Source organism: Pristis pectinata, chromosome 40 (assembly GCF_009764475.1).
Source record: "Pristis pectinata isolate sPriPec2 chromosome 40, sPriPec2.1.pri, whole genome shotgun sequence".
NCBI classification, from domain to species: Eukaryota; Metazoa; Chordata; class Chondrichthyes; order Rhinopristiformes; family Pristidae; genus Pristis; species Pristis pectinata.
Genome location: NC_067443.1, coordinates 3,758,279 through 3,785,474, shown reverse-complemented (window position 1 = coordinate 3,785,474; position 27,196 = coordinate 3,758,279). Strand labels below are relative to the sequence as shown.

The following is a 27,196-nucleotide window of genomic DNA, read 5'->3' as shown; positions in this document are numbered from 1 at the left end:
CCTGGGACTATAAATACATAGTTGTCTCTAGGACGTCCCAAAACAAGACAGTTCCCTTCTGGGACATGATGAAGAGGGTCCCTGCACCGTCCTCTTCAGCCGCTAGACGGCGTTTCCCCTCCACAACCAATGCAGCCACATCTCTCCTCTCCCCGACCAGTCTATGCTGATTAGACAAGTTCTGCCCCCGGCCAGACTTGTTGACCAGACCTTCCCTCTCTACAACCGGCACCCACGGGTAAGCCCTTTCAAATTACCTCTCCGAACTTTTAAAAGCAAAACTTTCTTGCAGTCGAACGCCTTCCTCCCGGTCAGTTGCAAAGGGGACTTGCACTGGGTTCCAAATTTAACTTTTGCAAGGCTGACAACTTATTTTCAATTGCAAACAGGTATTTGTACAGCGAGTTCACGCGATCTCAGGCGGGGATTTAAAGAGGCGGACCCCAACTCTCGGGATCATTGCAATTAAGTTTAAAGCATTGGAAAGGCAAGTTTTAAGTTGTTATATTTTTAAAATTTCATTTTGGTTGCAAGCTGTCGATTTATTCAGGATGAGTTGATGTCATTGGCAGATGCTTGCAGTTTTGGAATAGAGCAGAGAAATTCTTCATAGCTCGGTTTTTGCAGATGTAAGGCCATTTGGGCCCTCTTCTTGCTGCTGGTACATTTTGTCCCCAACTTGGGTCTCCCATCTCCTGCGTTCCTCCAGCTCCCCCCCCCCCATCTCCAACCCCTCCAGCTGAGGAGAGAGTCCTGCACTCTTGTTCTCTGGGGGAGAAGTGAGTCTCCTGAGTTGGATTTGTTATTGGTCGTCTCATAACCCACCCCAATGTTAGTTGTGTTATCTGCCTCTGCAGTTCTGGACCCTGGAAGGTTGTGGAGGCTTCCTCACCAGGGGAGAGGGGATAAACAGAGGAGGAACAAGCCCTTGGACCCACACATCTGTGCCAAACACTATGCAGAATTAAACTCCCTTCTGCCTGCACATGATCCCTATCTCTCCATCCCCCTGCATCTTCATGTGTCTGTCTAACTATCGTGTCTGCCTCCACACCCCCCCCCCCCGGCAACACATTCCAGGCACCCACCGCTCTCTGTGTAAAAAAAAACTTGCCCCGCGCACCTCCTTTGAACTTTCCCCTCTCACTTTAAACGCATGCCCTTTAGTACTAAATATTTCGACCCTGGGGAAAAAGGCTGCCCACCTATCCCTCTCATAATCTTATCTATCAGGTCTCCCCTCAGCCTCTGCCGCTCCCGAGAAAACAACCCAAGTTTGTCCGACCTCTCCTTATAGCTCACGCTCTCTAATCCAGGCGGCGTCCTGGTGAACCTCTTCTGCACCCCCTCCAAAGCCTCCCCATCCTTCCTGTAATGCGGGCGACCAGAACTGCACACAATACTCCAAGTGTGGCCTAAGATAAGATATTTATTTATTAGTCTCGTGTACATCGAAGCACACAGTGAAATGCATCTTTTTGTGTAGAGTGTTCTGGGGGCAGCCCGCAAGTGTCGCCACGCTTCCAGCGCCAACATAGCACGCCCGCAACTTCCTAATGCATATCTCTTTGGAATGGTATTGGTATTGGTTTATTATTGTCACTTGTACCGAGGTACAGTGAAAAACTTGCCCTTGCATACCGATCGTACAGGTCAATTCATTACACAGTGCAGTTACATTGAGTTAGTACAGAGTGCATTGATGTAGTACAGGTAAAAACAATAACAGTAAGAGTAAAGTGTCACAGCTACGGAGAAAGTGCAGTGCAATAAGGTGCAAGGTCACAACAAGGTAGATCGTGAGGTCAGAGTCCATCTCATCGTATAAGGGAACCGTTCAATAGTCTTATCACAGTGGGGTAGAAGCTGTCCTTAAGCCTGGTGGTACGTGCCCTCAGGCTCCTGTATCTTCTGCCTGATGGGAGAGGGGAGAAGAGAGAATGTCCCGGGTGGGTGGGGTCTGTGATTACAAATGTGGGAGGAAACCCACACAGACACGGGGAGAACGTACAAACTCCTTACAGACAGCGACCGGAATTGAACCCAGGTCACTGGCGCTGCAATAGCGTCACGCCAACCGCCACACTACCGTGCCGCCGTCCCGTACGGCTGTAACGTGACGTCCTGACTCCTGACCGACGAAGGCCAGCGTGCCAGACGCCTTCTTCACTGCCCTGTCTACCTGTGACGCCACTTTCAAGGAACTCTGTACTTGTACCCCGAGGTCCCTCTGTTCTACAGCACTCCCCAGGGCCCCGCCATTTACAGTCCCACCCTGGTTTGACCTACCAAAATATATCACCTCGCACTTGCCGGAGTTAAATTCCATCCGCCATCTCTTGGCCCACTTCTCCCGTTGATGTAGATCGTGTTGTAACCTTAGACGAATCTTCTTCACTGGCCTCCTCACCACCAATTTTAGCGTCATCTGCAAAGTTGCCACACCATGCCACACATTCTGATCCGCATCGTGAATATAAGTGCAAGGCACAGCCACCAACAGCAGAGCACTTGAAATCGGAGGGTTCTGGATATCTCGAAGGGTCAGAGGAGAGATTTGAATTGAAAGGAAAGAGTTTTAAAATTAGGTCAATTTTTTTTCCCCAAAAGTAGGTCCCAACGTCCTCTGAATGTTTAACCCTATCAAAATTCTTAAAGGACTCGCCAGACACACGGTGGCGCAGCGGGTAGAGCTGCTGCCTCACAGCTCCAGAGACCCGGGTTCGATCCCGATCTCCGGCACTGTGTGTGTGTGTGTGTGTGTGTGTGTGTGTGTGTGTGTGTGTGGAGTTTGCACGCTCTCCCTATGACGGTGTGGGTTTCCCCCGGGGGCTCCGGTCTCCGGTTCCCTCCCACGTCCCAACGACGAGCGGGGTCGGTGGGTTAATTGGCTGCTGTGAATCCCACCGCGCCCCCCCCCCCCCCAGTGTGTGGGTGAGGGGTAGAATCTGGGGGATGGGGGGAGGTGGAGTTGATGGGAAAATGTGGGGAGAAATAAAATGGGGATCGCTATAAATGCGTGGTTGATGGTTGGCACGGACTCGGTGGGCCGAAGGGCCTCTTTCCGTGCTGGACCTCTCTAATTAGAGAGGGGATTGGAGGTCTCGGAAGTTTTAAGGTAGCATTGCCCTGGTTCATAGAGCACAGAAACAGGCCCTTTGTCCCTGCTGAAGAAGATTCCCATCTAAGCCGGTCCCATTTGCCTGCATTTGGCCCGTATCCCTCTAAACCTTTCCCATCCGTGTACCCGTCCCAAGTGTCCTTTAACTGTAAGTGTACCTGCCTCAGCCACTTCCTCTGGCAGCTCGTTCCATATACTGACCACCTTTGGCGTGAAAAAATTGCCCCTCAGGTCCCTTTTAAATCCCTCCCCTCAAACCTGTGCCCTCCAGTTCTTGATTTCCCCAGCCCTGGGGGAAAAGACTGTGCGCATTCACCCTGTCTATGATTTTACACACCTCTGTAAAGTCACCCCACAGCCTCCTACACTCCCAGCCTGCCCGACCTCTCCATGTAACTCAGGCCCTCGAGTCCCGGCAACATCCTAGCGATAGTTTGCCCCAAAATGACATGTGGACCCAAAGGTGAGAGAGGGTCCCTCGCGAGCCCCCCCTGGGAACGCAGCTCAAGCCCAGGGAGAAGGAACGAAACCCGCCCCTAAAGCAATAAACCCATTTAGCAACAGAGTCTATTTTAAGGTCCAGTCCCTTTGGAATCGGTGCCCCCGGATTGGCGGCTCGTCAAGTCCCGCCCCACGCTCACCCACCCACCCATTGGACAACCGGTGCGCCAATCCGTGTATTGGCCTGTCATCCACCATCCGATTGGAAGGCAGGCAGACGCCTCATTGTGATTGGATGTTTTTTTTTAAACTGTGTCTTCATTAGTTTTCTGTCCAAGTATTTAGCAAAACTTTTAAAGTATTTGTTATTAATATTTTGTTATTATTAATATTTCACCTCCGTTTAAAGAGGTGTCATTGGAATCATCAGTGGAAACAGGCCCTTTGGCCCTTGAGTCTGTGCTAACCCATTTACACGGATTGGTATTTTTATTCCATCAACTATTTCCCCCCCCCCCAAGATTCTAGCCCTCACCCCCACACTTGGGGCAATTAACCCACCGACCACGCACGGTTGGGATGGGGGAGGGACCCACGCGGTCACAGGGAGGACGTGCAAACTCCACACGTAACGTCGGGAGGCCGGGATCAAACCCCGCGCCCCCGGGGTTGTGAGGCAGCGGCTCTGCCCGCCGGGCTGCCCCCAACTTTTCGACGATTGTGATGGCCCCAGTCTTTCTGACTGGATCCAAGGATTCGATCCCAGATCTTCCAACACAGGTTTCGCTGTTTCCCGCCCCGGTTCTTACTTCCCTGAACTCATTTCCCCGAAGGAATTGGCCGATTCCAAAATAAAACCATCTTTGACAGTCCATTCGCTTGTTCCCATCCAGAATGTTCGTGGGGGAAAATAATCTCTTTTGGCCTGAGATCACTCTACGACCAATCTGCCTCGGTGGCTACATTTTAAAATTCCTTTTCTCTCCTCCAGTATAAAGTCGGAGTTGTACAGCACGGAAACAGGCCCTTCGGCCCAACTTGTCCATACTGGCCTACCTGGGCCAGTCCCATTTGCCCGCGTATGGCCCCTATCCCTCTAAACCTTTCCCATCCGTATACCCGTCCCAAGTGTCTTTTAAATGTTGTTAATGTACCTGCCTCACCCACTCCCTCTGGCAGCTCGTTCCACATATGGACCACCCTCTGGGTGAAAAAGTTGCCCCTCAGGTTCCTATTAAATCTCACCTTAAACCTGTGCCCTCTAGTTCTTGATTCCCCAACCCTGGGGGAAAAGACTGTGCGCATTCACCCTATCTATGATTTTATACACCTCTATAAAGTCACCCCTCTCCTACGCTCCAAGGGATAAAAGTCCCAGCCTGCCCGACCTCTCCCTATAACTCAGGCCCTCGAGTCCCGGCAACGTTCTTGTAAATCTCCTCTGCGCTCTTTCCGGCTTAATGGCATCTTTGCTCTAATAGGGCGGCCAAAACTGTACACCGTGCTCCCAGTGCGGCCTCACCAACGTCCCGTACAACTGCAACATAACCTCCCAACTCCTGTACTCAGTGCCCTGACCGAGCGTGCCAGACGCCTTCTTCACCGCCCTGTCTACCTGCGACCCCCACCTTCAGGGAAGCGGGGACTCGTACACCTGGGTCTCTCTGTGACGGGGGACAGGCCGTAGCCAGGGTTGGATTGGTCACTGGTTGGTGGTGGGGGGGGGAGCGGCGGAAGGACAGATGACCTGGTTGGTGTTTTGCCCTGTGTGACTATCAGGGGGCAAACAGCTGCCACCCACGCAGAGTTATCCGGGCAACGCCCCTCGGTCTTATCAGTGGGTGTGGAGGGTTCACACTGAGGCCTCTCGATGGCAGGACAGAGGCTTCCCTTCTGCGCTCCTCGGGACCCTTCGCTGCCAACCAGTGATCCTATGTTGGTGGGGGATGGAGGGGATGTGCACAGCAAGATCCAAGAAGTTTTGGTGACATTAGAGTCACACAGCACGGAAACAGGCCCTTCGGCCCAACTGGTCCGTGCCGACCAAGATTCCCATCTCAGCCGGTCCCATTTGCCCGCGTTTGGCCCGTATCCCTCTAAACCTTTCCCACCCGTGGACCTGTCCGAGTGTCTTTTAAATGTTACTGTACCTGCCTCACCCACTCCCTCTGGCAGCTTGTTCCACATACGGACCACCATGAGTGTGTGTGTGTAAAATGTTGCCCCTCAGATTCCTATTAAATCTTCCTCCCCCTCAACTTGAATCTTCTTCCCAACCCTGGGGGGAAAAGACTGAGCACATTCACCCTATCGATGCCCCTCATGGTTTTATACACCTCTATAAGGTCACCCCTACGCTCCAAGGAATAAAGTCCCAGCCTGCCCGACCTCTCCCTAAAACTCAGGCCCTCGAGTCCCGGAAACGTCCTTGTAAAATCTCCTCTGCGCTCTTTCCAGCTTCATGACGTCTTTCCTACAGCAGGGCGACCAAAACTATACACAATACTCCAAGTGCGGCCTCACCAACGTCCCGTACAACTGCAACATCACCTCCCAGCTCCTGTACCCGGTGCCCTGACCGATGAAGGCCAGCGTGCCGAACGCCTTCTTCACCGCCCCGTCTACCTGCGACTCTGCTTGTACCTGCAGTCCAAGGTCCCCCCTGTTCTCCAAAATTTTGTCGGCCAGGGAGGGGGTCGAATGATGTCCCAGGATGCAAGGGTTGAACCAGGCAGGTGTGGGTGGGGAATGGGGGCAGATTGTCAGGGAAATGGCCCCTCGGGCAGTGTGGTACCCCCTCAGTAGGGCGTGGGGCTGGGACGTAGGAGGTTCTGTTGGAATCAGAATCAGGTTTATTATCACTGACACATGTCGTGAAATGTGTTGTCTTGTGGCCGCAGTGCAGTGCAAGACATAAAAGTTACTCTAAATTACAAAAATGAAGAAATAGTGCAAGAAAAAAGGAATAACGAGGCGGTGTTCACGGACCGTTCAGAAATCTGACGGCGGAGGGGAAGAAGCTGTTCCTGAATCGTCGAGTGTGGGTCTTCAGGCTCCTGTACCTCCTCCCCGATGGTAGTAATGAGAAGAGGGCACGTCCCGGGTGGTGAGGGTCCTCAGTGACGGATGCCGCCTTCTTGAGGCGCCGCCTCTTGAAGATGTCCTCGACGGTGGGGAGGGTTGTGCCCGTGATGGAGCTGGCTGAGTCTACACCCCTCTGCAGCCTCTTGCGATCCTGCACATTGGAGCCTCCGTACCAGGCGGTGATGTAACCAGTCAGAATGCTCTCCACCGTACATCTGTAGAAATTTGCAATAGTCTTTGGTGACACACCGAATCTCCTCAATCTCCTAATGAAGTAGAGCCGCTGGCCTGCCTTCTTTGTGATTGCATCAATGTGTTGGGCCCAAGACAGATCCTCAGAGATGCTGACACCCAGGAACTTGAAGCTGCTCACCCTTTCCACCGCTGACCCCTCAGTGAGGACTGGTGTGTGTTCTCCCGACTTCCCCTTCCTGACGTCCACAACCGGTCCCTTGGTCTTGCTGACATTGAGTGCGAGGTTGTTGTTGAGACACCACTCAACCGGCCGATCTTTCTCACTCCTGTACACCTCTTCATCGCCATCTGAGATTCCGCCAACAACAGTGGTGTCATCGGCGAATTTATAGATGGCGTTTGAGCTGTGCCTGGCCACACAGTCATGTGTAGAGAGAGTAGGGCAGTGGGCTCAGCACACATCCTCGAGGTGCACCTGTGTTGATTGTCAGCGAGGAGGAGATGTGATCAATGATAGGGAGGGAGAGCAGGAGGGAGGGTGAGTGTGTGTGTGAGAGAGAGAGAGAGAGAGAGAGGTGAGAAACCTACAGATCCCGCACGCCGTTGGGACGCGGGAGGGAACCGGAGCACCCGGGAGAAACCCACGCGGTCACAGGGAGAGGGTGCAAACCACACACACACACACACACACACACACACACACAGAGGAGAGGGGAGAGGGGGGGTAGGTGAGAGGGCGCGCCAGAGTAATTTATGCTAATGTAACGCATAATTCATATGAATTTAAGTTGATGTGAACTTCTGTTTGCCCTCGTCTGGTAACGTTCTGAGCTGCTGCAAAACACCGACTTCCACGGCATTTACCCCCTGGGTACGGCTGCCCGTGACGGCCCACCTGAACAAACCCGCTGAAGTGTTCACCCGACTCGGGTAATGACTACACCTCCTTTCCCCTGCCTCAGACCCGGGGGGGGGTGGTGGGGAACGGGGAGCCGCTCCAGCCCAGTGCAGGCTGACCCTCGGCCTGTGTTTCTCTCTCCCCCTCCCTCCCTCGCCCCCTGCCTCGCGCCGGCGGCCGCTCCGAGCAGGATTACAACAATGCAGGAGCAGCGCCGGGACAAGTACCTGAACATCGACGAGGATCAGATCCTGCGGCAGCTGTCGGAGAACGAGCTGGAGCAGCTGGACTACGACCTCACGGAGATGGATCCCGAGGTGAGGGATGGGGTGGGGGGGCAGGAGGGGTGAGGGGTGGGGATGGGCATGGAGGAGGGGGCGTGAGGGGTGGGGATGGGGCTGGAGGGGTGGGCGCAGGAGGGGTGGGGGGCTGGAGGGGTATGGGGTTGGAGGAGGGGGCAGGAGGTTTGGGGTGGGGCTGGAGGGGTGAGGTGGGTTTGGAGCAGGAGGGATGGGGTGGGGGCAGGAGGGGTGGGCGGGGAGGTGTAGGGGGGCAGGGGTGGGGGGGGTGTGGGGACGGTGGTGGTGGAGGAGGAGGAGGGGGTTCATCCTGGGCTGTGGGACCTTTTCAGAAGACAGCGAGGAGCGGAATTCCTTGAGGGAGGGAGATTATTTTTTTCGGAAAACAACAGCGGGCGATTTATTCTGGTTTTAATCCCCTGAATTTAATACTCACGGTGGCCTGGAGTTCTCAGCGGGGTGGGGTGGGGTTGTTGGGGGCGGTGGAATAATATGCAGGGCAGCGAGGAGGGAGCAGGGGGGCTGGGTCGATGGAATCTATGCAGGGCCGGGCTGACGGGGACTGGATGGGCTGAATGGTGTCCTCAATGCTGTAACGATTGCAAGATTGGATCAGAAGCAGGGCTGGGGAATTCAACACTGGGGGCGAGTGGGGGGCTTGGTGGGGAGGTCGGGGTGTGGGGAGGGGGAGGTGGGTTTACGTTTTGGGGGCCAGTCAAAATCAGATCATGTAACCCCTGTATCCTGCATCTACCTCCCCCCCCCCCACCCCGTACAGAACGCCCTCCTCCCCGCCGGCCTGCGGCAGAGAGACCAGACCAAGAAGACGCCGACGGGTCCGTACGACCGGGACCAGCTGCTGGGATACCTCGAGAAGGAGGCGCTGGAGGTAGAGGAGAGGGAGGACCTGATCCCCTTCACCGGGGAGAAACGAGGTGCCGGACCCCTCCCCCTCCCCCCACCTCTCTCTGCCCCTTCTCCAACACCCCCTCTCTCTGTCCCCAGCCCCCATCTCCCCCTCCCCATATCCACCCTCCCTCTCCCTCCCTCCCATCTCTCTCTCCCTCCCCATCTCCCTCTTCCCTCCCCTCCTCCCCCCTCGCCCACTCCCCCCTCCCTGTCCCCCCCCACCCCTGGTCCCAAACACTCTTTCTCTCTCTCTCTCCCCTTTCCAAATCTCCCACTTCCCCCCCTCCCCATCCCCCCACTACCCCCCACCCCCATCTCCCCTCCCCCCCTTTCCCCATCCTCCCCCTCCCCTTCCTCCCCCTACCCCCAACCCCCCTCCCCCCACCCCCAGCTCTAACCCTGCCGTCTCCCCCCCTCTCCCCCCACCCCCAGCTCTAACCCTGCCGTCTCCCCCCCTCTCCCCCCACCCCCAGCTCTAACCCTGCCGTCTCCCCCCCTCTCCCCCACCCCCAGCTCTAACCCTGCCGTCTCGCCCCCTCTCCCCCACCCCCAGCTCTAACCCTGCCGTCTCCCCCCCTCCCCCCACCCCCAGCTCTAACCCTGCCGTCTCCCCCCTCTCCCCCCCACCCCCAGCTCTAACCCTGCCGTCTCCCCCCCTCTCCCCACAGACCCCCCCCAGCTCTAACCCTGCCGTCTCCCCCCCTCCCCCCACCCCCAGCTCTAACCCTGCCGTCTCCCCCCTCTCCCCCCACCCCCAGCTCTAACCCTGCCGTCTCGCCCCCTCTCCCCCACCCCCAGCTCTAACCCTGCCAGTCTCCCCCCCTCCCCCCGCCCCCAGCTCTAACCCTGCCGTCTCCCCCCCTCATCTACCCCCCCCCCCAGCTCTAACCCTGCCGTCTCGCCCCCTCTCCCCCCACCCCCTAGCTCTAACCCTGCCGTCTCCCCCCCTCCCCCCCACCCCCAGCTCTAACCACTGCCGTCTCCCCCCCTCCCCCCACCCCAGCTCTAACCCTGCCGTCTCCCCCCCTCTCCCCCCACCCCCAGCTCTAACCCTGCCGTCTCTCCCCCCTCCCCCCACCCCCCAGCTCTAACCCTGCCGTCTCCCCCCCCTCCCCCCCACCCCCAGCTCTAACCCTGCCATCTCCCCCCCCTCCCCCCACCCCAGACTCTAACCCTGCCGTCTCCCCCCCCTCCCCCACCCCCCAGCTCTAACCCTGCCGTCTCCCCCCCTCCCCCCCACCCCCAGCCTCTACCCTGCCGTCTCCCCCCCTTCCCCCCCCACCCCCAGCTCTAACCCTGCCGTCTCCCCCCCTCTCCCCCCCACCCCCAGCTCTAACCCTGCCGTCTCCCCCCCTCCCCCCACCCCCAGCTCTAACCCTGCCGTCTCCCCCCGTCTCCCCCCCTCTCCCCCCACCCCCAGCTCTAACCCTGCCGTCTCCCCCCCCTCTGCCCCCACCCCCAGCTCTAACCCTGCCGTCTCCCCCTCTCCCCCCCCTCTCCCCCCCCTCTCCCCCCTCCCCCCCCCAGCTCTAACCCTGCCGTCTCCCCCCCTCCCCCCACCCCCAGCTCTAACCCTGTCGTCTCCCCCCCTCTCCCCCCACCCCCAGCTCTAACCCTGCCGTCTCCCCCCACCTCTCCCCCCACCCCCAGCTCTAACCCTGCCATGTCCCCCTCTGCCCTGTCTCCCCTTCTCCGCCCCCGCCCCCCCCCCACGCCACTCTCTAACCCTGCCGTCTCCCCCCGGAGCAGGGAAGCCCTTCGTGCCGAAGGAACGTGAACTGACGCAGTTCGAGAAGGACGCGGCGGTGATCCTGGAGCCCGAGCTGGAGGAGGCGCTGGCCAACGCCACCGACGCCGAGATGTGTGACATCGCCGGTGCGCCGAGGGCTGGGGGTGGTGGGCTGGGGGGGGGGGGGGGGGGGGTGACAGACGGGGTCTCCCTGGGGGTGCGGGAAGGGAGTGCGAGGGGCAAACGTCACCCACCCCCCACGTATCTCCGCCACCTCGAGACTCCCCCCTCGGTGCGGCGTTCCGAAGGCACGGAGCTGCAGTTGGCCACCTGTGCACAGCAGGATCCCACGAACGGCTGACGTGACCTTGACCGGGGGTCGTGACGGGGGATAAATCCGGCGGGAACTCCTTCCCGGCAGCCCAGAGCGAGGCGCTCCCTCCTCACTGCCCCCTCCCCGGGTCTGTTCGAGGGGGAGAATTCACTGCCCTTGGGTCCATTCATGGGCTAGGGCAGTCCGGGAAGATGACCACTCTGCCCATCGTCATGTCCTAGCCCATTGAACAAGCTCTCCAGCACTTCCCACAACACCCTGCTCCCTCTCCCCCCTCCTCCCCACCCCCCCCCATAGTCCTCTAGAACTTTAGATGGAGGGAGGAGAGGGAGAGGGGGGAGTGAGAGGAGGGGGAGGGAGGAGGAAGTGAGGAGGGGAGGGGGGATTGGGGAGGGGAGGGGGAGAGGGAGGGATGGAGTGGGGGGGGAATGTGAGGGGGAGAGGGAGGGGGAGGGAGAGAGGGGGATGGGGAGGGGGAAGAGGGAGGGGACGGGGAGAGGGGGCGATGGGATAGAGGGAGGGGGGAGGGGAAGGATAGGCGGGGAGAGCGGCCGGGGGAGAAATGCAGGGGGCCGGGAGGAGCTCAGGGACGGGACACAAAGTGCGAACAGGGCTGACATTCCTCACGGAATCATCCCGAGATCCACAGACAAGGATCCTACGCCAGCGGACAGGGTTAAGTTGCCGGCGGGACGTGTCATTGCGGATTGGGTTCCCCCTCGTACACGATCGCACGTCCCCGATGGAAGTCCCAGCTGACATCCGAGAAGCGAGACAAAGTCCCTGCGGCCGTGCCAGCTGTGGCTTGAAAGGGCAACTCTGGAATCTTCACAGACTCCGTGGCTCTGGGCCAGAATGTGTTAAGCAGGACCTGCACCGCTCCGCACCCTCCCCCTCCATGCCCCCCTCCCCCTTCCAGCCCCTCCACCCCTCCCCGTCTCTGTGTCCCCCTCCGGCCCTTACACCCCTCCCTGTCTCTGTGACACCCTCCCTCCCCTCCCCGTCTCTGTGTCCCCCTCCCTCCCCCTCCACCCCTCCCCGTCTCTGTGACACCCTCCCTCCCTCCCCATCTGTCCCCCTCCCTCCCCCTCCGCCCCTCCCTGTCTCTGTGACCCCCTCCGGCCCCTGCAGCACTCCCCGTCTCTGTGACCCCCTCCCTTCCCCTCCACCCCTCCCCGTCTCTGTGACTCCCTCCACCCCTCCCCGTCTCTGTGACCCCCTCCCTCCCCCTAAACACCTCCCTGTCTCAGTGACCCCCTTAAACCCAAGACCTCCGTTCCACGAATGAGAGAGATGCACCTCAGAAACAGGCCCTTCGGCCCATCAAGTCCGTACTGAACCTCAACCACCCATTTACACCGATCCCATTTTATTCCCCCCACATTTTCTCACCAATCCCCCTCTTTCTCCCCCCCCCCCAAGAAGCTGCCCCTCACCCACACACCAGGGGGGCAATTCATAGCAGCCGATTAACCCACCGACCCCGCACATTGTTGGGATGTGGGAGGGAACCGGAGCCCCCGGGGGAAACCCACGCGGTCACAGGGAGAGCGTGCAAACTACACACACACACGTGGCGCCGGTGGTCGGGATGGTACCCGGGTCTCTGGGGCCATGAGGCAGTGGCTCTACCCGCTGGGCCACTGTTCACATAGTCCTTCCTGGATAAAACAGAGACCCAAGTACTTGATCCAGAACCATGCCCGTAAGTGCCACCACAATCGTCTGGGAATTCGTATTAATTACAAGAGTGAAACGTAAATCCAAAACAAAACTGAGGGAAATTGGAAGTAAAAACTGAAAATGCTGGAAACACCCAGCAGGTCAGGCAGCATCTGTGGTGAGAGGTTTCAGCTCAGAGTCAGACAGCACAGAAACAGGCCCTTCAGCCCAACTGGTCCATGCCAACCAAGATGCCCATCTGAGCTAGTCCCGTTTGCCTGCATTTGGCCCATGTCCCTCTGAACCTTTCCCATCCGTGTACTTGTCTGTCTTTCAACAGTTGTTAATGTACCTGCCTCGACCACTTGCCCTGGCAGCTCGTCCTATATACAGACCACCCTCTGGGTGAAAAACTTGCCCCATTACATCTCTCCCCTCTCACCTTAAACTTATGCCCTCTAGTTTTTGATTCCCCAACCCTGGGGAAAAGACTGTGCGCATTCACCCTATCGATGGTTTTATACACCTCAAAAAGGTCACCCCTGCGCTCCAAGGAATGAAGTCCCAGCCTGCCCGACCTCTCCCTAGAACTCAGGCCCTCGAGTCCCGGCAACGCCCTCGTAAATCTTCTCCTCAGCTTAACGGGGTCCTGGAGTCTTCGACGGAACTGGGAATGAGGGACAAAAATGAGTCGGTGTTCAATGGCAGAGAAGGTGGGTGAGGGACGGGGAGAATGAGGGGAATATCTCTGATAGGGCGGGACTAAAAGGGTTAATTGGAGAGTTAGATGTAGCCTGGGTAATGTGTCGGTGATAGCAGGGATATGGGACACGGCCATGTGGGCCAAATGGAGGGAGGACGTTCTATTCAGAGTCCGGATTTGTGATATTAATGAATTGTAAAATCTATGTGTGTCTTGGTGTGTGTGGTGCGTGTGTGTCGTATTCCCTGGAACAGAGGAGATTGAGGGGTGACCTGATATAAGATCATGAGGGGCATAGACAGGGTGAAAGCGCATGGTCTTTTTCCCCAGAGAGGGGGTGCTAGAAACAAGAGGGTTTTTTTTAAAGATCAGAGGTGAGAGATTTAAAAGGGACGTCAGGGGCAGCTTCCTCACACAGAGGGTGCTGCGTCTTTGGAACGAGCTGCCAGAAATAGTGGCTGAGGCGGGCATATTAACAACGTTTAAAGCCATCTGGATAAGTACACGGATACATAGAACAGCCCAGCACAATACAGGCCCTTCGGCCCACAATGTTGTGCTGACCTTTAAACCTCACCTAAGACTATCTAACCCCTTCCTCCCACATATCCCTCTATCTTAAATTCCTCCATATGCTTATCTAGCAATCTCTTGAATTTGACTAATGTACCTGCCTCCACCACCACCCCAGGCAGCGCATTCCACACCCCAACCACTCTCTGGATGAAAAACCTCCCTCCGATATCTCCCTTGAACTTCCCACCCATTACTTTAAAGCCATGCCCTCTTGTATTGAGCATTGGTGCCCCGGGAAAGAGGCGCTGGCTGTCCACTCTATCTATTCCTCTTAACATTTTGTACACTTCTATCATGTCTCCTCTCATCCTCCTCCTCTCCAAAGAGTAAAGCCCTAGCTCCCTCAGTCTCTCCTCATAATGCATACTCTCTAAACCAGGCAGCATCCTGGTAAATCTCCTCTGCACCCTTTCCAACGCCTCCACATCCTTCCTATAATGAGGCGACCAGAACTGGACACAGTACTCTAAGTGTGGTCTAACCAGAATTTTGTAGAGCTGCATCATTACCTCGCGGCTCTTAAACTCAATCCCTCAACATATGAAAGCGAACATCCCATAAGCTTTCTTAACTACCCTATCCACCTGTGAGGCAACTTGCAGGGATCTGTGGATATGAACCCCCAGACCCCTCCGCCCCTCCACACTGCCCAGAATCCTGCCATTAACCTTGTACTCCGCCTTGGAGTTTGTCCTTCCAAAGTGTATCATCTCACACTTCTCCGGATTGAACTCCATCTGCCACCTCTCAGCCCTGCTCTGCATCCGATCAATGAGATTGCTAGGTATCTGAGTAGCCAGGGCATCAAAGGTTACGGTGAGAAGGCAGGGGAGTGGGGCTAAATGGGAGAATGAATCAGCTCATGATAGAATGACAGGGCAGACTCGATGGGCCGAATGGCCGACTTCTGCTCCTTCGTTTAATGGTCTTATGTCCCTCTGCAATCTTTGACAATCCTCTACACTATCCACAGCACCACCAACCTTTGTGTCGTCTGCAAACTTGCCAACCCATCTTCCTTGGATAGGAGAGGTTTAGAGGGCTATGGGCCAAACACAGGCAGAGGGACTGGCTCACTGGGCAATGCAGTCGGCACGGACGAGTTGGGCTGAAGGGCCTATCTCCATGCTGTGTGACTCTATGACATTAATGTGTACAGTTAACGGCAGGACCCTTAACAGCGTTGGCACACAGAGGGATCTTGGGGTCCAAGTCCACAGCTCCCTGAAAGTCCCAACACAATCAGACAGGGCAGTAACGAAGGCGGGCGGAATGCTTGCCTTCATCGGTCGGGGTGCTGAGAACAAGAGCCGGGAAGTCACGTTGCAGCTGTATAAAACTCTGGTCAGGCCGCACTTGGAGTATCGCGTGCAGTTGTGGTCGCCCCCGTTACAGGAAGGATGTGGGGGCTTTGGAGAAGGTGCAGAAGAGGTTCACCAGGTTGCTGCCTGGATTAGAGGGCACGAGCTGTGAGGAGAGGTCGGACAAACCTGGGTTGTTTTCTCTGGAGGCTGAGGGGAGACCTGACAGAGGTTTATAAAATGATGCGAAGCATCGATACGGCAAACAGTCGGGGTTTTACTTCCCCCACCCAGGGTCGAAATGTCAAATACATTTAAGGTGAGGGGGGGGGGGGAAGGTTCAAAGGAGATGCGCGGGGCAGGTTTTTTTTTTACACAGAGAGCTGCGGGTGCCTAGAATGTGCTGCCAGGGGTGGGGGTGGAGGCAGATGCAGACAGAAGGGATAAGGTGTCATTAGCTTTAATGAGTCTGACACAACCTGATGGGCTGAAGGTCCTGTTCCTGTGCTGTACTGTTCCGTGTTCTGAATCTTACCTCATCAGGGTGGTTATGTACGGCCAGGTACTGAGGTTACCACTTGCTATGCCCCCTCAGAGGGCCAGGGGCAGAGGAGAGGGGGCATAATGAGCCAGCCGACAGGGAGATTGGAAGGAGGGTTCACCAGAGCACAGGGGGAGAGGGTCAGTGCGGAGGGAGAGGTTGGGAGGTGGTGCCTGGGACTTGGGCAGACATAACTACTCGTCAGAGGGGTTCTCCAATTCCCGTGGGTCAGCACTGGGCTCTGAGCCAACACAGGCAGACGGGGCCCGATATAGATCACAGATGGGCAATCCATCTCTTGCTGGGAGGTCAGACGGGATCACTTGTCTCCCTGGAGTGATGGAGGGGGGCAGCTGCTTTGGAGAAAGTGGGGTTAAAGCTCAGTCTACCGCAGGCTTGACGCTCAGGGGTGTCTGTGTCTGACCCCGGGAGTGTGTGATGGACAGTGTGGAGGGAGCTTCACTGTGTCTGACCCCAGGAGTGTGTGATGGGACGGTGTGGAGGGAGCTTCACCCTGTGTCTGACCCCGGGAGTGTGTGATGGGACGGTGTGGAGGGAGCTTCACTCTGTGTCCGACTCCGGGAGTGTGTGACGGGACGGTGTGGAGGGAGCTTCACTCTGTGTCTGACCCCGGGAGTGTGTGACGGGACGGTGTGGAGGGAGCTTCACTCTGTGTCTGACCCCAGGAGTGTGTGATGGGACAGTGTGGAGGGAGCTTCACTCTGTGTCCGACTCCGGGAGTGTGTGACGGGACGGTGTGGAGGGAGCTTCACCCTGTGTCTGACCCCTGCACCAAAGCCCAGGAATGAATTATCCTTGTGTTTTGCAGCGATCCTGGGAATGTACAAGCTGATGAGTAACAAGCAGTACTACGATGCGCTGGGAAGCGGAGGGATCATAAACAAGGAGGGAATAAACAGTGAGTGACAACGTTATTCCGTCTGCCTCCGTCCCCGGGAACTCTGCTCCGTTCCCGTCGACCCCTGTTGGACTGCCGACATCTGTGGTGGGGTCAGAGAAAGCCCCATCACTCCTGTCGTCAGTGAACTTTGAATCGATATCACTTTTAACACCTCGTCCATTGGAGCTTGAACATAACCAGTGGGTCGGGGTCCTCCTGTTCCCTCCACCTCTCCCTGCATCCACAGGTCAGGGGTGTGACAGGACAATCCCCACTTCCCTGGGTGGGGTTAGTCCATGCACTCCACATCCGCCACATTACCTCTCCCCCAGCTACAGGGCACAGGTCAGGAGTGTGACAGGACGATTCCCACTTCCCTGGGTGGGGTTAGTCCATGCACTCCACATCCGCCACATTACCTCTCCCCCAGCTACAGGGCACAGGTCAGGAGTGTGACAGGACGATTCCCACTTCCCTGGGTGGGGTTAGTCCATGCACTCCACATCCGCCACATTACCTTTCCCCCATCTACAGGTCAGGAGTGTGACGGGACGCTCCCCACTTCCCTGGGTGAATGCGGCTCCAACAGCTCTCGGGAATCTCGACACCACCCTGGACAAAGCAGCCCGCTTGATCGGCAACCCCCCCCCCCCCGAAACACCCCCTCCCTCCACCACAGCGGCCGCACCGTCTACAGAACGCACCTGTCCCTCGCCTGGGGCTACTCCAACAGCACCTCCCAGACCTGCCACCTCTCCCTGCCGAGGGGGACGCCACCATCCGCAGGTTCCCCCCAAACCCTCCTGCCATCCCGACTCGGGAGACACATCGGCCGTTCCTTCACAGTCGCCGGGTCCGAATCCCCGGGCCTCCCTCCCCCGACAGCACCGCGGGAGAGCCTCCCCCCACACGGACTGCGGCGGGTCGAGAGGGCAACTCATAAGGACGTGAGCAGGCCCTTCAGCCCAACTGGTCCATGCCAACCAAGATTCCCATCCAAGTCAGTCCCATTTGCCTGCATCCCTCTGAACCTTTCCCATCGGTGGACCTGTCCGAGTGTCTTTTAAATGTTAATGTACCTGCCTCAGCCACTTCCTCTGGCAGCTTGTTCCACGTATGGACCACCCTCTGGGTGAAGAAGTTGCCCCTCAGGTTATTAAATCTCTCCCCTCTCACCTTAAACCCATGCCCTCTAGTTCTTGATTCCCCAACCCTGGGGGAAAAAAACTGCGCATTCACCCTATCGATGCCCTTCGTGATTTTATACACCTCTATAAGGTCACCCCTCATTCTCCTACACTCCAATGAAAAAAGTCCCAACCTGCCTGACCTCTCTCCATAACTCAGGCCCTCGAGTCCCGGCAACGTCCTCGTAAATCTCCCTCTGCGCTCTTTCCAGCTTAATGGCATCTTTCCTATAACAGGGTGACCAAAAGTGAATGCATTACTCCAAGTGCGGCCTCACTGATGTACAACTGCAACATAACGTGCCAAGTCCTGTACTCGGTGCCCTGACTGATAAAGGCCAGTGTGCCAAATGCCTTCTTCACTGCCCTGTCTACCTGTGAGGCCACTGTCAGGGAACCATGTACCTGTGCTCCAAGGTCCCTCTGTTCTACGACACTCCCCAGGGCCCCACCGTTCACTGTGGAAGTCCTACCCTGATCTATCTTCCCAAAGTGCGACACCTTGCACTTATCCGAATTAAACTGCATTTGCCATCCCTCAGCCCACTTACCCAGCAGATCGAGACCGGTAAGCAGACCATTCAACCCCTCGAACCCTCCTTGCACTAACCCCAATCCCTTTGATTCCCTTAATAGGTTCCCACCTGGACTCCCCTCGGATCTGAGACTCGTTGGGAAGGAATACCAAAGCTTCCCCGCCCTCTGGGTGAGGGAAGCTCTCCCCACCTCCTTCCCGAACGACCGACCCCTCATTCCGAGACGGTGACCCCACTCCGTGACTCCTAGGCTGGGGGAAACCCCCCCCCTCCCTGCATCTATCAAGCCCCATAAGGATGTTGTCCATCTCAATGGGATGTCCTCTCATTGCTCTACACCCCAGAGAGGTCATACAGCAGAGAAACAGGCCCTTCGGCCCACCACATTGATACTAATCCCTTGCCTGCATTGATACCACATTCTCCCCCCCCCCCCCCCCCCCACGCCCTGACCTGTTGCCTCTTAAATGTCACTGTTCCCGCCTCCGCCACCTGCTCTGGCAGCTTGTTCCAAATACGCACCACCCTTTGCGTAAAGAAGCTGCCCCTGGTGTCCCTTTTAAATCTCTCGCCTCTGATCTCAAACCTACGCCCTCTTGTTTTTAGCACCTCTTCCCTGGGGAGAAGAAGGCCTTCGCCCTGTCTGCGCCCCTCATGATCTCCTATGTTCCAGGGAATAAAGTACCAGTCTACACCACCTCTCCTTGTGACTCAGGCCCCTTAGTCCAGGCAACATCCCTTTCGTGCACCCTTTCTAGTTTAATAACAGCTTTCCTGTAACAGGGCGGCCAAAACCGTAGACAATACTCCCAAGTGCGGCCTCACCGGCGTCTCGTACATAACGTCCCAGCTCCTGTACTCAGCGCCCTGACCGATGAAGGCCAGCGTGCCGGACGCCTTCGTCACCGCCCTGTCTACCTGTGACGCCGCTTTTCAATGGACTATGCCCTTGCACTCCCACCACACGTCACCCCTCAGCCTCCGTCGCCGCAGGGGAAGCAGGCCCGGCTTACCGGGGCAGGTCTGCTTCCTCAGAAGACCTTCCCGAAGCGCGGCAAGGGATGGGCAATAAATGCCGGCGCGTCCCAGGTAATTTTTGGGGGTTATTTCTTTGGCTGGTAGGTGTGGTGAAGCCGGACTCCTACGAATATAAACCGGTGCCGGATGAGCCTCCCAATGCGACTGATGTAGCGGACACCCTAAAGAGGGTAAAAAGCAACGACAGGGACCTCGTTGAAGTCAACCTGAACAACATCCAGGTGACTCCTTCCCTCTGTGGCCTGTGGCCCCGATCTTCCCGGTGTGGATAGCTTCTCCGACTCTCCGTCCGGGAATTCAGGATGAATTGCCGATAAACTCTAAGGATGAGCAAATGAACACTTTTTATAAAAAAATAACTTACTCCCAATTTTTCTTGAACAGAAAGTGCCTGGGATTGGTTAATGAGTCAGACACAGGGTGAAGCTCCCTTCGCACCGTCCCGTCACACACTCACGGGGTCAGACACAGGGTGAAGCTCCCTCCGCACCCTCCCGTCACACACTCACGGGGTCAGACACAGGGTGAAGCTCCCTCTACACCGTCCCGTCACACACTCACGGGGTCAGACACAGGGTGAAGCTCCCTCCGCACCGTCCCGTCACACACTCCCGGGGTCAGAAACAGTGAAGCTCCCTCCGCACTGTCCCATCACACACTCACGGGGTCAGACACACAGTGAAACTCTCTCTACACCGTCCCATCACACACTCCCAGGGTCAGACACAGGGTGAAGCTCCCTCTACACCGTCCCATCACACACTCACGGGGTCAGACAGTGGGTAAAGCTCCCTCTACACCGTCCCGTCACACACTCACGGGGTCAGACACACAGTGAAGCTTCCTCTGCACCACCTCGTCACACACTCCCGGGGTCAGACACAGGGTGAGGCTCCCTCCGCACTGCCCCGTCACACACTCCCGGGGTCAGACACAGGGTGAAGCTCCCTCCACACCGTCCCGTCACACACAGGGTGAAGCTCCCTCTACACTAACACCTCTCTTGTTCCATTACTTCCTTGAACTTCTCCAATACGAAGAGATGTGGCTACGCTGACAACTCACTGACCAGATCCCAACCTCTCTCTTCCACTCCCCCTCCCCCAGGACATCCCCATCCCGACGCTGAAGGAACTGGCTGATGCAATGAAACACAACAGCCACGTGCGGAGCCTGAGCTTGGTGGCAACCCGAAGTAATGACCCCGTGGCCCACGTAAGTAGGACCTGGGCGGTGGGATGTGCCCCATGAAGTACGGTCAGCCTAGGGTCAGTGCCACACTGGGACATCTCCTCGGAGGGAAGGTGGGGGCCCCCTCTGATTGGAGGGGGAGGTGGGGCCTCCCCTCTGAATGGAGGGGGAGGGGGGAGGTGGTTGGAAACTCCGAGAATCCGCCATCTGATAGTTCGGAAATCCCGAGGCTCCGGCTCCCGCTCAACTCACAGGGACCCCTGCTTCCTGAAAGAGGGGGAGACCGGGGTGGGTGGGAGAGGGAGATGGGTGATTGGGGGGGGGGGGTGGTGCGTGAGGAGAGGGGGGAGGGAGAAAGGGTTTGGGAGGAGAGAGAGAGATGACGGGGAGGAAGAGGGGAGATGGGGAGTAGGTAGGGAGGGCAGAGAGAGCGGGATAGGAGGGGGAGAGAGAGATGGGGAACGGGTAGGGAGGGCTGGGGGGTAGTAGGAGGGAGAGAGTGTAATGGGGAAGGGGAGAGAGTTGATGGGCTGTAGGGGCCAGTTTCGGTCTGGATGATCTCAACACAGCTCCAGACGTGGCCTCACCAGCTCCCTGTACGAGGGGAGCAGACGTCTCTGCCCCTTCACTCAGGTCCGCAAGCAGCAAGGACCACGGCCCGGTCAGCCCTCCTGCCGGGTGGGGGTGGGTGCCGAGCTTGGATAGGTGGCGGGGATTGGTCATGCCCCCACCTTTTGTCCCCTCAGGCTCTGGCTGAGATGCTGGAGGTGAACACCACCCTGAAGAGCCTCAACGTTGAGTCGAATTTCATCAGTGGGGCGGGGATGGTGGCCATAATGAAGGCAATGAAGAACAACAGCTCAGTGACTGAGTTAAAGATCGACAACCAGGTACCGGTCCCACCTACACCCCCCTCACCGGGGGACGGGCCCCACACACACACATTGACCCTCACTGGGGGACGGGTCCCACACACACACTGACCCTCACTGGGAGTAACCACTGGAGAACGATGTTTAAATTTGGATGCCCATGGCTAACTAATCGAATATTTCTCTTCCCTCATCCCCCACCTCCCTCGCCACCATTCCAAGCGCCATCAACTGGGTGACGCCGCTGAGATGGAGATCGCCAGTATGCTTGAACAGAACACTAACATCGTCCGATTTGGATATCACTTCACGCAACAAGGCCCTCGAGCGCGTGCGGCTATCGCCATTACGAAAAACAACGACTTGCGTAAGCACTGCGTCGCGCGATGCCTTCCCTTCCCGTCTTCCAGTTCTCTGGGCTCCCTCCCGATTTTTTTTTTCCTTGTTGGAAGAGACATCCAGCATGCCAGCTCCCTCACAAACAGGAATGGCGGGTTATCTGAAACTGTGCAATGTTGGGTTCGTGGTGCCGAGGTGGGAGGTGAGGTGTGGGGGTTGGACGGGAGGGAGGTGGGTCAAGGAAGTACAGGGTAGAGCTGAGAATGTGGGTCTCTTGACTCTTGGAGAACATGGGGAATGATATTCCTTGGTCCATGGAGTCATCGTGTGATCCAGCACAGAAACAGGTCCTTCGGCCCACCGAATCTGTGCTAACCACCAACTACCCATCTCCACCAACTCCCCCTCACCCACACACTAAGGGAGGGGGTGGGGGTGATTTATAGCGTCCGATTAACCCACCGACCCCCACACGTTGTTGTGATGTGGGAGGGAGACGGAGCACCTTGGGGGGGAGACCCACGAGGTCACAGGGAGAATACACAAACTCCACAGACAGAGCCGGAGGTCGGGATCGAACCCGGGTCTCTGGAGCTGTGAGGCAGTGGCTCTACCCACTGCGCCCACCTCCCCCACACCCCCCCCCCCCCCAACTTTTTAGGAAGGGTTATTAGTTGGCGGAGGGATCTCGGGGACCAAGTCCACAGCTCCCTGAAAGTAGCCACGCATGTAGACAGGGCGGTAACGAAGGCGTACGGCACGCTCGCCTTCATCGGTCGGGGCGTTGTTTATAAGAGTCGGGAAGTCACGCTGGAGCTGTGTAAAACTCTGGTCAGGCCGCACTTGGAGTATCGTGGGCAGTTCTGGTTGCCCCCCCCCCTCCATTACAGGAAGGATGTGGGGGCTTTGGAGAGGGTGCAGAAGAAGGTTCACCAGGATGCTGCCTGGATTACAGAGCATGATGAGAGGTCGGGCAAACTTTCTGTGGAGCGATGGGGACTGAGGGGAGACCTGATGGAAGTTTTAGAAGCATAGGTAGATAGAAACTTTCTTCCGGGGTAGAAATGTTGAATACTAGAGGGCATGGGGTGGGGTGGAAGTTTAAAGATGTGCGGGGCATTGTTTTTTTGAACAGAGAGTGGTGGGTGCCTGCAATGTGCTGCCAGGGGTGGGGGTAGAGGGAGATACGAGAAGTGTTCATGGGGCATTTAGACAGAGTCAGCACAGAGCTGGTGGGCCGAAGGGCCCCTGTTCCCGGGCTGTACTGTTCTCTGTTCTATGAAGATTGGCCACAGGGTGGCGGGGAGAGCTCTCCTGCTCTTCAGGGGGCAGTTATGGGGCCTTAACCGGTCAATACATGAGGCCGTGCTTGGTTTAACCTCATTGGAAGGAGTCGGTCAGTGCCATCTGGTCGGTACAGGACATAATGGGCCAGATCTGGCTCCCCATCCACTCCTGCCTCTCAACGGAGAGGGATGGTGACCGATCAGAGTCCAGGAGGAACGTCTGTGCTTCACAGGTAGATGGGGCAGTGAGGAAGGCGTTCGGCACGCTGGCCTTCATCGGTTAGGGCACCGAGTGCAGGAGTCGGGAGGTGATGTTGCAATTGTACAGGATGTTGGTGAGGCCGCACTTGGAGCGCAGTGTACAGTTCTGGTCACCCTGCTATTGGAAAGAGAGCAGAGGAGATTTACGAGGATGTTGCCGGGACTCGAGGGACTGAGTTATGGAGCGAGGTTGGGACTTTATTCCTTGGAGTGTAGAAGACTGGGGGGTGACCTTATAGAGGTGCAATAAAACCATGAGGGGCATCGATAGGGTGAATGCACACAGTCTTTTCCCCAGGGTCGGGGAATCAAGAACCAGAGGGCACAGGTTGAAGGTGAGAGGGGGAGAGAGTTAAAGGGGACCTGAGGGGCAACTTCTTCACCCAGAGGGTGGTCCGTATGTGGAACGAGCTGCCAGAGGGAGTGGGTGAGGCAGGGACATTGACAACATTTAAAAGACACTCGGACAGGTCCACGGATGGGAAAGGTTTAGAGGGATACGGGCCAAACACGGGCAAATGGGACTGGCTTGGATGGGAATCTTGGTCAGTACGGACCAGTTAGGCCGCAGGGCCTGTTTCCGTGCTGCGTGACTCTGTGGTGACCATAGTCTTCCTTTGCTGCCTGCAATGCGGTACACAGCTAGATCCCACAGACCCACCCATTAGAGAGAGCGAAACGTCTGGTAAATGGCCCGCCAGCTGTTCTCTCGGTGGGATCGTAGCAGGGCTGGCGGTGGGAGGGATCTTTTCACCACCCCTGGGTGCCCGGATTCCGGGATCCAGTTCTGCCGAAGGCGTTCTGGAACCGGGCAGCGAGGGGCTTCGAAACCACGGCAGGGGTTAACGGGGCGGTCTCCATCCCTCTCTCTCTCTCTCCCCCAGTGCGCCAACAGCGGAGGCGATGAGGAGGGGGGCCCGGGAGGAGCCCAAACGTCTTCAAGTCTTTGCCGCTCATCGGACGATTTCCCAGCGCCCGCTTTGTAGAACCCGCCGGTGTCCTGACGTGAATCTTTTGCCCTTTTTCTGCTGGAACAGTTTGCCTTCGTCTGGGATGGTGAGGGACGTTAAGGGTTTTGGAAAAGAAAGCTATTGTCAATGAAGCAAGTCCTGAACTTACAACCTCGAGCTTCCTCGTCTCTCTTGCTAAGTTACGGAGGACTAGTATTCTGGGGGGGGGGGTGGGCCAAGTGTCCTCTTCCTGTCCCTTTGGGAATCGGTGGGATTTCTGGGTTTGATCCCGACCTCTGGTGCTCTGTGTGTGTGTGTGTAGTTTGCACTTTCTTCCTGCGACAGCTCATTCCAAACACACACCACCCTTTGCGTGAAGAAGCTGCCCCAGATGTCCCCTTTAAATCCCTCGCCTCTGATCTTAAACCTTTGCCCTCTTGTTTTTAGCACCCCTTCCCTGGGAAAAAGACTACGTGCCTTCCTCCCCGTCTATGCCCCGATGATCTTATATACCTCTATCGGGTCACCTCAGTCCTAGTGTACGCAACCTCTCCTTGTGACTCAGGCCCCCAAGTCCAGGCAACGTCCTGGTAAATCTCTTCTGCACCTTTTCTAGTTTAATAAACCTTTCCTGTAACAGCGTGACCAAAACTGTACACAATACTCCAAGTGCGGCCTCACCAACGACTTGTACAACTGCAACGTAACCTCCCGACTCCTGTACTCGGCGCCCTGACCGATGAAGACCGGCGTGCCGGACGCCTTCTTCACCGCCCTGTCTACCTGCGAGGATGCTTTCAGCGAACTATGCACTTGCACGCCAAGGTCCCTGTTCCAGAACACTCCCATAACGGGCTCGACCGTTCACTGTACAAGTCCTGCCCTGGTTTGATCTCCCAAAATGCCAGCACCTCACATTTATCTGGGTTGAAAGCCATCTGCCAATCCTCAGCCCACAGACCCAGCTGATCAAGATCCCCCCGTAATTTTTCATAAACTTCTACACTATCTGTAACACCACCTAGTTTAGTATCATCCACAAACTTCCTAACATATATTCAGATCCAAATGTAACAAAGGTCCCAGCACTGACCCATGGCACACTGCTGGACACAGGGCCTCCAGTCCGAGACACAACCCTTGACCCTCAGCTCCATACCGCTCAGCCGATTACCGATCCTCGCGTGGCTGCGTTATGGGATCTCACTGTGCGCCAAGTTGGCGCTGTAAAGGGCGGCGTGGAGCTGCCGCCTCGCAGCCCCGGGTTCCATCCCCGACCTCCGCTCGCGTGTCCGGGGTCTGCACCTTCTCCCGTGACCGCGTGGGTCCTCACTTGGGTGATCCAGTTCCCTCCCGCGTCCCAACGAACGCGCGGGGGGCGAGTCGGTGGGTTGATCGGCCACTGTAAATCACACCCCCCCCCTCCCCCCTGGCGTGTGGGTGAGGGGTAGAAACATAGAAAACCTACAGCACAATTCAGGCCCTTCGGTCCACAAAGCTGTGCTGAACATGTCCCAACCTTAGAGATTACTAGGCTTACCCCCAACCCTCTATTTTTCTCAGCTCCATGTACCTGTCCAAAGTCTCTTAAAAGACCCTATCGTATCCGTCTCCACCACCGTTGCCGGCAGCCCAGTCCACACACTCACCACTCTCTGAGTAAAAAACTTACCCCTGACATCCCCTCTGTACCTACTCCCCAGCACCTTAAACCTGTGTCCTCTTGTGGCCACCATTTCAGCCCTGGGGAAAAGCCTCTGACTATCCACACGATCAATGCCTCTCATCGTCTTATACACCTCTATCAGGTCCCCCCTGATCCTCCGTCGCTTCAAGGAGAAAAGGCCGAGTTCACTCAACCTGCTTTCATAAGGCATGCTCCCCAATCCAGGCAGCATCCTTGTAAATCTCCTCTGCACCCTCTCTATGGCTTCCACATTCTTCCTGTAGTGAGGCGACCGGGACTGAACGTGGTGGGGAAGGGAGGATTAAATGGGAACAGCACAGACCGGGTGGGGCCAAAGCAGCCATCAGGGGGAACGGAATTCGACGCGTGGCCTTGCCAACGGGGGTGACGGGCTCCCCCCCCCCCCACCCCCGCTGTTTCCCGAAAGCTGGCATTCCCGGTTGCTTGGCCGGGATGGAGATCCCAGCAGAGCTGGGTGGACTTACCCCGAGCCTCCCCCGTTTTATTGGGAGGGGGAGAAGTCGACAGTGGACGTCACTCTGTTACGCCAGCTCGCTGCAGATGGAGGCCGTGCCCTGCGTTCCCCGTCGAGGGACAGGACAGGAGAGCAGCAGGTGCCAGGCCATTCAGCCCCTCGATACTACCCTGGCTGCTCACTCAGTTTCCTCCCCACACCCTTTAAGGACAATTTCTAACCCCCTCCCCACAATATATTTAACGGTTTGGCTTCAGCAGCGTTTAGTGGGAGAGAATTCTGTGGTTGCAGCGCAGGAGGAGGCCATTCGGCCCACAGAGTCCAGTCTGACCACCCATTTACACCCATCTCACTTGATTCCTATCGACTCCCCCCACACCCACGAACCGGGGGGGGGGGGGGATGACAATTTACGGTAGTCAATCAGCCCACCGTCTCTGGCAGGCAGGAGGGAACCGGGGCACCCGGGAGAGACCCACGGGGGTCACGGAGAATGTGCAGACTCCAGAGGGAGATGGGAGACACAGAGGGGCCGGGATCTGGACAAGACGTGGAGGAACTGAGCGGGTCGGCCAGCGTCCGTGGAGGGAAATGGACAGCTGACGCGTTTTCGGGTCGAGACCCTTCTCCTGGACTGGGAGAGTGGAGGGGGTGGGGGAAGCATTCCAGGCGAGAAGCAA

The 27,196-nt window shown here is 57.0% G+C and overlaps 1 protein-coding gene across 1 annotated transcript; it reads left to right on the top strand.

Annotated features, from left to right (window-relative positions):
* Positions 1 to 288: 288 nt before the first annotated feature.
* Positions 289 to 24,541, top strand: tmod4 (tropomodulin 4 (muscle)). Its single transcript, XM_052045907.1, has 10 exons — positions 289 to 389; positions 7,930 to 8,056; positions 8,817 to 8,973; positions 10,697 to 10,822; positions 16,623 to 16,712; positions 19,540 to 19,676; positions 20,563 to 20,670; positions 21,393 to 21,536; positions 21,741 to 21,885; positions 24,289 to 24,541. The coding sequence occupies exons 2-10, from the start codon at positions 7,940 to 7,942 to the stop codon at positions 24,309 to 24,311; spliced, it is 1,047 nt and encodes a 348-aa protein (XP_051901867.1). The 5' UTR covers positions 289 to 389; positions 7,930 to 7,939; the 3' UTR covers positions 24,312 to 24,541.
* The last annotated feature ends 2,655 nt before the right edge of the window (positions 24,542 to 27,196 follow it).

What these genes read in the sequence shown, in the direction of transcription:
- tmod4 (XM_052045907.1), top strand. Translation starts at nt 7,940, where the DNA reads ATGCAGGAGCAGCGCCGGGACAAGTACCTGAACATCGACGAGGATCAG. An exon ending in CTTCACCGGGGAGAAACGAG is followed by an intron (nt 8,974 to 10,696) that starts GTGCCGGACCCC and finishes CCCCCGGAGCAG; the next exon opens with GGAAGCCCTTCGTGCCGAAG. An exon ending in GTAATGACCCCGTGGCCCAC is followed by an intron (nt 20,671 to 21,392) that starts GTAAGTAGGACC and finishes TTGTCCCCTCAG; the next exon opens with GCTCTGGCTGAGATGCTGGA.